This window comes from Lepidochelys kempii, chromosome 4 (assembly GCF_965140265.1).
Source record: "Lepidochelys kempii isolate rLepKem1 chromosome 4, rLepKem1.hap2, whole genome shotgun sequence".
Classification (NCBI taxonomy): Eukaryota; Metazoa; Chordata; order Testudines; family Cheloniidae; genus Lepidochelys; species Lepidochelys kempii.
The window spans coordinates 74,683,068-74,693,427 of record NC_133259.1 but is presented as its reverse complement, the minus strand read 5'-3'; the positions used below and the strand labels follow the sequence as shown (position 1 = coordinate 74,693,427).

Sequence of the window (10,360 nt, the reverse complement as noted above, 5' to 3'; positions counted from 1 at the left end):
CAGAAATCACATATAACAATAAATATTTGAACATCTGAAATGCTGAGAAATTAACACCACGCCTACATAAGGAACAGACAGACTCCAATCAAAACCAGAAATATTGCACTGACAGAATATTACAATACATCATGAACTGCGACAGCTACACCTTAATGACAGATACATTATTTCCTTCCTTCCCCCCCCCCCCCTTCAGACTAGGTCTTCTCCCAGGAAACTAGCATGCTAATGATATGTTACCATTGTTTAATTTTCAGAATGCCAGATATGTTAAATGCTAATTCTGAAAGATCCTACAGTTAGATAAAACAGCTACAGCTACAAGGAATGAACAGAAAATAAAATTTTCTCTAACCCCACCTCACAGTTTTCCTTTCCAAACAGAATCTAGGCACATTTTTTTATTGTGAAATGTCACCTGAGAATGAATCTCCTAAAATAATATCCTTTGGAGCAGAGAACTATAGTACACACAGTATGAAAAGACCAATGTCACTATAGATGAAAATCTCAACATCCTGGAATAATCTTCATTCCTGGTCCATTTTCTGCCCACTTAAAGAAATCACACTGTTTATCCTTCCCAAAAGGACACACAAAAAAATTCTTTCCATTATTAATCCCAATCTTCAACACTGTCCTCATAATGCAGCGTTTCCCATGATGGCAGAATGGAAACTGTGAGTCTGCCCACTGTAAAGAGAAATTATTACTTTACCATGGGTGTTACTGTGTCTAATGGTCAAATTCCTTTTTATGGACCAATGACAAAAATTCAGATGTACAGGATAAGCCCTCCCACTTGATTCCGCCATGCAAGTGGCAACCAAAAAAAAAAAAAGCTCCCCTTAAAACCGCTTATTTAATTTCTTAAGAGTCTGGTAGTTTGACTTCCATAGCTATAACTGAATTTACAGTAAATAAATTATATGCACATAAAACTTCAACTTGGTATTAAAATGCACCTTTCTTCTGAATGATGAGTGTTTCAAATGAATTATTGTGTTATAAGTTCTTCTCAGTGGTCTGATAAGTCGCATGCATAGACCAATAGGTCTACGTTGCAATTTCCTCATTTTACTAAGAATGACGAAGGGAAGCAAGTGCTGTTACTAAGTAGACTAATGGGACATTTCAGAGGGATCTTTCTTGATCACATGGTCCTAAAGCCACTGACTTGAATGCACCACTCCCCCCCGACCCCATGTACAAACTGCAGTAGAACAATGTGTCTAAATTGACCGCTCTCTGGAGGTGGTACACACATTTGCTTTACCCAAGCGATAGCCTCAAGTAACCAAGCATGTGAACTGGGAGTTATATGCCTACCCTGCTAAGACACTTTTGAAAATCCCATTAGGTAACTACCTGCACCTCACCTAAATGCTTTTGAAATTCTGGCCCTTAGTAGCCTAAGTCGCACTGAAAGTTAGTGGGACTTGGGTACTTTTGAAATTGTATCCAAGATAAAATTTCGTTTTTCTATAGTGCTCAGATATAGAAGATTGCAAATATGTATACAGTCATACTCTGACTCTTCAAAGCTACTACAATGGAATTTTTTTTTAATTTTTCAATTACTACTGAACTGTGTACAGGCAAGGTTTACACTCTGAGCTAGGGGTGTGATTCCCCTGCTCTCATTGAGCCATCACAAGTATAAATAGCAATGTAGCTGTGATGGTATGGGTGGTGGCTGCGGAGGTATGGCTTAACCAGACCAGGCACATACCCTCTGCTGCCACTGTGGCTACACTGCTATTTATACTTGCACTAACTGGATGAGAGCCAGCATGAGTATATGTATGCAAGCAGGAGAAGTCACGCACCTAGCAGATAGCATAGATGTAGCCAAAGTGGGATCTCCCTCAGACATTACTTTTGAATAACAGTAATTTTAAAACCTACAACAATCCAACCTTCCTCAGGTACAAAACAAAACAATTGTTAGGCAGAATCTCATCCATTTTCCATGGTACTTTTTTCTATTTAATAAATAGGAAATTATATTAACTTGTGTACATTAGATATTAAGCTGATAATATTTTCTAAAATGTTTAAAAATATTTGAGGAACAAAAGGATTTAGTTAAAGCAAAAAAGGGGGTTTTGACTGATGAATAATAGTTTTATTTGTTTCATTGGAAAGCTTAAAACTAAGGCCCGAGGTCTTGTACTTACTTCAAAATAGTCACACTGAGTCCCTCTGGGTAGAGGACAAGTATAAAATTGTCTGCCCTTGTTTTCTCCCTCCTTTCTCACAACTCTGAGACTGCAGGGGCGGTTGTGTTTACTGCAGCGAGGACTGCCCGCATTTAATGTACAAATACCATCTGTCATGTTAACTCGATGTTCACTGTAATGACAGATTACAATATTAAATAATTTAAAGGGATTAACACCACCAAACCCCCCCTCCCCTCCCCACACACACACACTGGCTTGTAAAACAGAATTGTCAATAATGTATCTTTGCACAGAGTGACAGCTGGATAGAATTTTTCTAATCCACCCCTTTGGTTCTTTATATATAAAATGGATGGATTTCCCTGACGTTGAATGCTAAATTTAACCTTCTAAAAAAATGAAGTAAATTCCAATCTAAATCTAGAAGCTGTCTTACCTCAGGGCTTTTACATATATACCAGTTTTCCACTATGAATGGGATTTTATCTAGTTTGAAATTCAGGATGTCTTAACAGCAAGAATGTTTACATTTACAATCTTCTCTCAGTCTCTCATGCAATGGAAAATCATCACAAATAGCTTAGACAAGGCCATTAGGGTCTTTACCTACTTGTCCACTTTAGAGACAATTTTCCACGCTCTTTGATAAAAACTACTGTAATTATCCCAATCATATTCCAATAAGGAACTGTCTAGCTGACTGAGCGGAAACTTTTCTTGTAAAGCTGGTAGGGAAGCTTTGTTCTCCCTTACTGTTATTATTAAGAATAGTTGGAGATTATATCTGAATTCAACACACAAGGGCATATTTCTTCGTTACCTACAGTTTAAATAAGGTGAGTTTTCTTTAAAAGTATTTTAGAGAAAAAAGGAATCTGTTTTAACAGATACAGGTTACACGTCATGTTTACGGAGTGGAACAGCCTTCCACTAGTGATGTAAACTGGGGTGAAAATGTAAGATTCATTCATCTCTATCTTAAAGAGCAAAAATCTGACCAGGAAATTTCAGGCATATTATGCGCAACACAAGTTATCTGAGTAACCTTGTGTTCCCATTACCATGTCTCCCTTCTCTGCCTTGACCACCTCAGTTGCTTCCAACCTGTTGCATTTTGTCTTATCAGGGTCTGTGTTTGTTCAGAGCTCAGCCCACAATGTTTATTTTTAAATGGGTACATGTGGGGAACATCTACAAACATTCATTTTCCAACAGAGGTTCATGTTGGAACCTCTGGTTTGGAAGACTGGTGAAAATCACTGAGGAGCCTAATGGTCTCTTTGGATACAATCACATTAGTACAGAAGAACCTCTGACCTAATCCTATTTAAAATATGATTGTTGGCCAATTATTTTGCAATATTAAGGTAATGGGAATATACATATTTAAGCAAAAGGCAGAAGTTACCTTTGGTGTTTGGTCTATAACTCAGTGTCATTTGGTCATTTTTTTAATGAGGTTCCATGAAAAATGTCTTCCCTCTCCCTTTAGGGGGTGATGAGCCCCATGTACTAAGTGCACATGTACTTGCAAATAGGAGGAGTCTATTTCATTAACTTGTTTTCCCATTTAAAAAAAAATACTCAAAGATAACCAAGGAAGGAGGAACCACCACCTGGCAAACAAGATAAAAGGCACTCTATCAACTTGACTTTTCGTAATGAATTTTCTGCCTCCTGATGATGTGTTATAGATCTTTCAGCAAGGTGAAGTGAATGAAGTAAATTGCTAGTGCAGAAGATCATGGGACTGATCCTCAGCTGAGGTAAATCAGCATAGCTCCACTGACTCATCTATGCTGATTTACCACAGCTGAGTTCAGATAATCATCAAGCTACAATGAAACTGACCAGATGCTAAAAGCTTGATTTTTTTTCAATGGGAATCTGGGTTGCTCAGCACCTCTGAAGTCTGGACATAAGTGCTGTCAAATGCACAAAGTAAACAAATAGGAAGAGAAATATTTTCCCCATTCACTCATTTCCATTTTAGTAATCTTAGATATTTCTCTTAACTAGAGTAGGTCACAAATTTTCAAACAAGTGTGATTTTCAAATTGACTGCATCCCTTGAAGCTGTACTGAAAGATATTTATTTTATGCTGTCCAGGAAAAATTAAACTGAATATGTGTGACAGAACAGGCCAATGTTTAACTTGTGCAATTTGAAGCAGGGTTTATGACCTTGTAGAACCATTTTTATTTTATTTTTTTTTTTTTTTGGCAAGTGAATGCAATATAGTATAATTTTGTCCATTCCCAAGGTAGTGGCAGCAGCAACAGCAGCCAAAAAATAAAATGAAAAAAGAGGTTTTCAGAAGTAGTTTTTTGTTTTTACACCTCCGGCAGGGATCCAAAGATGGAATAACTCCATGGGAAGCAGAACTATCACTCCAACCTTCTCTTAAATTTGGTAGTGAATTTTAACAAAGGCGCTCAAGAGGCCCCTCCATGCCCATCACTGGATGGATTTCTCTAACCAGTTAGAACTGAGAATCTGGCTTTTAAATGTGCAAAATATAATAAAATAAGTGAGCTGTAGCTCACGAAAGCTTATGCTCAAATAAATTGGTTAGTCTCTAAGGTGCCACAAGTACTCCTTTTCTTTTTGCAGTGGCCTGTTAATCTTCGCAATAAAATTCTCGTTTTAAAACAAAACATTGCCTAAATGATCATTTTAGTTTTTTTTTAATCTAAGTAATATTGGTACCGTTATACTTTAATAATCAAGAATGAATGAATTCCTACACCCCAAGGCAATTAAGGATATTTTCATTTTAGGCAAAAGTCAGGGTCCAAGGCCCAGTGGATGTTTGCACCGAATAATATAATTACAGAGACCAATTAACCACAGAGACCAGAGATTACCAGGGAAAAAGAGCACTGGTGGCTAGTTTTATGACTGGTTCCAGTGTTTCTAGAGTAGCCCATTTTCAGTTGCTGTTCAGGATACATTACTGTGACTAGTCCAAGGAAAATGAAACAAACCAAACCAAAGGAATTTGAAATTTATACAGTTCACTTGAATGGAAGTGCCACTGGAAGTATCTATTGTATTGGATGCATGTGTTCTGATTGTGCCCAGTAGAATGCTCATGCTAATCAGAATGGGGCTGCATTGAAGAGATGTTCCTTAACCTCAGAATCTAGCAGCGCTATGTAGTGTACCTAATCTGAAAATTAGAAAAAGAATATGTTTTTTTTTTTTTTTTTTAAAAAGTCACAGTGTTTGTAAGCTACATTCATTTTTACCTGTGTGGGTCCTTTTATATAATATCCAAGTGCCAGAAACACCCTTGTGAGAGAGGGAGATTTCTTTCCAATTTTACTGGGAAGAATCTCCTCATTTTACTGGACTATATAGTGATTGCTTTTCTTTCTGGCCCAGTTAATGTTTAATTATTTAATTGTTCTGGAATGGCTCTAACGAGAGAGACCCACATCATAGTATCCCATAGTTCAATCCCCAAAAATTTAAAGATATTTCATCCCATCTCTTTTAATTACTATCACTATCATTTCTGGAAATGTCAATGGAATGGAAGCAATACTTAAATAAATACTGTTCAAAGTTCTCTCATTACAGTGTGATCACATACTGGGCTCTTGGATGTGGAAAGCACTGGTTCATCCAGCAAAGCATCCAATCACATTGTTCCTGCAATGCTTGCCACTAATTCCTGGCTCTTTGGAGACAGGGTTGCAGACAGTGAAACATGTTTGTGTCAGGCTTTGACATCAATGTATCAGAATCCGCCAAATCAGTGGTTTCCAGCCTTTAGTGGTAATAGATGGGTACACTTTCATCATCATACCCTAATCTCCTTTTGCTGTCTCCTTTTGGTTTTTTTAATCTGTTCTTATTTTATTCCTTTTCTGTGAATTTTTCCATTTTGGCTTTGTTCTCTCCCTCTCCAATCCCCGAACTCTCACTCAACTCTCTGACTTGCCTCATTTCCACTGAATACATTGCCCCATCTCCAGTGCTCTCCAGGCCAATGTTTCCCCCCGGGCTTTCCTCCCTTCTGCCTCGGAGCCTTCTGAAGTTACAGCAAGTACTTTTGGTGTTGCTCAATCACACCAGCACAAGAGAAATAAGTGAATTGGCTTAGGTTCTTAAAGTAAAACATCAAAGGCCAAAACCAAATTTTCCCCCAAACACAGACTTACATTAATTTCCAGTTTGCAAGTTTATTTTTATACAAGACTGATGTACTTTATATGAAAAGCTTGTTTAAGTTTTGGAAAATAACATACCTATTTGACAAACTCACGTTACTTTTGAAATCTGAGGCTGAATGATCAATCTTCTGTTTCTTCTGCACTGGATTAGAAGAATCAGATTGATGGTGGGAGGGTGATGCTGTATTTACTGCAGTGAGTGAATTTGCTGAATGAAATTCATACTTTTTTCCACTCCTCTGGCAGGTGTTATTCTGGCAATAGTTGTAGTTTCTTGGAGAGTCACAGTGAGAATTCCCATCTGGCGTTTGACTATCACTTCTGTCATTTTTTAATGGAGTGAATTTACTGCTGAGATCTGTCAAAACTAGAGTTGTCATTCCAAATGTGGTTTTCCTATTGACCTTTATTTCTGTGTTTGGCTTTCCAAAGCAGTTACAAGGGTACTTGACTAAGCTGCTATTAGAGGCTGTAGAATCTTTATCATTCTCTACCTTTGAAACTTGGAGAAAAAATTCTTGGTCAGCCATTTGTGTGAAAGTATGTCTATAGGTCATCTATAAACTGCATGTATTAACATCTGCCATACATTTATATAGACTACTTCACAGATTAGATATACACAGGATTAATTTTCCTCCATCACAGAAGTTCAGCCACTTTTGGAGTCGAACATGATAACTGTTTAACAGCAGGTAACAGTACTACACAAGTGTAGAATACTGTTCACAACTGGAACTCCAGGGAGAAATTAATTATATAAAATTGAACAAATTAAAAAAAAAGGGACCAAGAATCTTAATGTCTATAAAGACAGGTAAATGATAAAGCCCTACACTGGAAAAAAAAAAAAAAAAAAACAACCACTTTACATACTACTTTCTGCAACATGAGGAAAATTTGATTTAAACAGAAAATATGTAATTGAAATTTTGTAGATAAAAATGTTTCACTGAATTAACCAAATCCTCAAGTTCCAGACCTCAGTCTTTGATAATATCGTAAGTGCTACATGATTGGAATGGGGAAGAGGTGGAGGAAAAGAAACAGAATAATCAGGACTTTGTTCTAAAGCCTTAGGCTACAATGCCTTTGTTGCAGAGAGACTGCTGTAAGTTTTAGAAAATCAGCTGGGTGTATAAATTAAAAAAAAAGTTAATTGGCAAATCTGAGTTTGCGGACAGGTTTCAGGTTTCTCACACTGGGATTCTGGAGGAAAAGAACCAGCAAGCTCAGCCTCTGCTGGCAACAGAAATCTGTGCTAGCTGCAGAGATAAACACTTTTCTTCATTCCTGGCCTGGGGAAAGACATCTGTGCCAGCGAAACATGACATAGGAGTCAAAGCATCTTACTCCCCACTACAAAAAGACACCCAGAATGAATTAATAGCCACAGTTAAAAAAAAAAAAAAAAAGTATTGTAGAAACAAACATCAGCACTATGATTAAGATTTTCAAATCAACTAAGCAATTTAAACACATTGTCAAAACCAACTAGGGGACTTTAACACACAAGTCCCACAATCTATATGATTCTTTACCCTTTACATTTCTTGCACATATACATAGGAAGCTTAAGCATAGTGTAGAGTAACAGATGCAAGTGTTTTTGAGGTAAAGAGGCACATGCGACTGTGGTGTAAGCAGTCTTCCTTAAAAACACATTTTGTCTTATGATGTAGCTTCTTAGAATACATGTAGCAACCCAAGGATTTTTGAGTTGGGTTCTTAACGTAGGCTGTTTTTCAGAGTTCCCTTTGTATACAGATCTCCTTTTCACATGGAAGAATTGGGAAGGGCTCCCCTGTCCCACATAATGTCTCTATGCAGGCCTATGCAGTAGAGTTGGACCTGGGAAGCGATGGAGCCCAGGGATATCTGCTCTCCACCTCACCATCCCTGCCTGGTACACAGATTTCCAGACTAATCCAGGCAGGAGGTAATATACTTCAGAGCTCTTTTCCCCACACTGTCTGGGTCTCATCCACAACTGCTACTGAGCAGTTTCAGGGAGATCTAGTCAAAAGCAGCATGGCTGTAGTAGGAGCCACCCTGCCTACAAGAGGGAGCTAGCAGAGCCAAGAGTCATCCCTACTCTGAACAGAGTGGAGTTAAGCATACACAGCACTTCATAAAATTAGGCTATTAGTGGGCAAATATTACAGGATTCAAAGGGTCAAATAAGTTGCCCCTCTGTGTTCTTGTGCAAAATCTACACCCATGCAAACAAGGTAATAATCAGATATGCAGTTACTCATGTAAAAATAACCTGCAAGGTTATATTCTGGTTTGAAATTCACTGAAAATCTAGCCTTAAAGTTTGGTTTAAAAATTAAGACTGGAGTTTGCAACAAACATTCTCAATGTACTGGTAAAATACCACTTTCTACAACATGATAATACTGTAAACAGAATACAAAACCAGCACACAAAAGCCATCATTACCTTCAGGCCTTGAAGTCAAACAAACATCACAGATCTTAGCAGAAGGTTTGTTTATTAGAGTGCAGAGAGTACATGTCCACTCTTCTTCAGGTTTCTGAGCTACATGTTCATTAGAACATGACCCCCTGCCATATGCCCAGCAAATTAAGCTTTTTCTAGTTGGCAATTTGCTGTGAAACAAAACAAAACAGAGTTAACCTTTTGTGAAGTTTATTCCACAAATTGATTGCATCCAGCATATATTGGGAGATGTGGGGCTGGAGAACAAGTGGTACCCAGGGCTCCAGCTGCATATCATAGCTTGGATTAGACAGACAACTCCTTTACCCAAAGGACAAATCCTGCTCAATGCTGAATAGGCCAATAAAAAAAAAAAAGGTCAAACTAAAATGGCATCTCAGAGGATCTCAAAGTGCTTTAACAGCCGTTAATTATTATACACTATGTACTGTATCATCATGCTATAGCCTCTTGCAACCAGCAGCAATAAGAAAGAGCATGTAGGGAGGCAGTATCCAGTAGTCCAATTCTTGTTCTCCTTCCCCCGCCACAGTATTCATCAACAATTAACCAAATGGGGAAATTAAAGCAGCAGATTTGAACAAGATCATACAGTGAATCCTTACTAGCGTAAGGAATACAACCTTAATTTCTTTATTCCGTTATCCTGGGGTAGCCACTAGACCACACTACTTTCAAAACAGCAAACTGAAATGGGAATCTAACACTTACAAATAAGAAGCATAAGCATCTACTTACCTTTCACTGAAAATGAAACAAAAATATTAAATATAAAAATCAGTCTTGTACAATATCAGTTTTATGCATACGGCTGAAATAGGTTTAGTATTTAGGAACCTGTTCAGAATCAGAGCATTAAACAATCAAATCCACTATTTTTTTGTCATAGCTGTAAATCCAGATACCACATTCCTGACTCCTGATTGATGTGCCAAGTTGTACATAGATCTTAATTCATCTCCAGAAATCTGACATGCAACAATACTCTTCCCTCTTTTGTTGGTACACTTCAGTACTATAGTGGTGGATGTGAAACAGTAACAGGATTTCAAGGATTGGTATCTGTGATGGGATCCCTGGGGTGCAGCCCAGGACTGTGGGACTGCTGTGTCCCCTTAAGTGTCCAACCTGGGCTGTCTCTCACAATGCTTTGCTAGTGACAAGCAGCAAGCCCCTCTGAGCTCTGCTACCATATTAAGCATGCCTAGGATTGTATTTTATAAATTTATCAATTTTGTGAGAGGTAAGAATTATTTATTTTTAAAAAGCTTCACCCTCTCTTTCTTCCCCTGATATTACCTTGTGGATTCTGGGAAGCCACTTCAGCAGCAGATAATACAATAGGTACTAATTTTTTTAAAAGGTTTTATTAATGCTGGTAAAAAAAAAATCCATCAAAACTGACAAAAAATTGGGTTTTTGACTAAAAGTTTTTTGCAAAAGTGTCTTTCCACCAGAAATATAGGTTAATCAGAAAACAAATATTTCATCTAAAATTAGAAATTTTTTAATTTGGAAATGCT

The 10,360-nt window shown here is 37.6% G+C and overlaps 1 protein-coding gene across 1 annotated transcript in view; it reads right to left on the bottom strand.

The window, feature by feature from the left end:
• Positions 1-215: 215 nt before the first annotated feature.
• The window catches only part of NEIL3 (nei like DNA glycosylase 3), a 36,119-nt gene continuing 25,974 nt past the window's right edge, over positions 216-10,360 (bottom strand). The window contains exons 7-10 of the mRNA XM_073340082.1: positions 8,817-8,986; positions 6,447-6,873; positions 2,184-2,358; positions 216-696 (exon numbers count right to left, since the gene is read on the bottom strand). Of these exons, the coding sequence (XP_073196183.1) occupies positions 514-696; positions 2,184-2,358; positions 6,447-6,873; positions 8,817-8,986 (955 nt within the window). The 3' untranslated portion in view covers positions 216-513. The remainder of the gene's footprint in view (positions 697-2,183; positions 2,359-6,446; positions 6,874-8,816; positions 8,987-10,360) is intronic.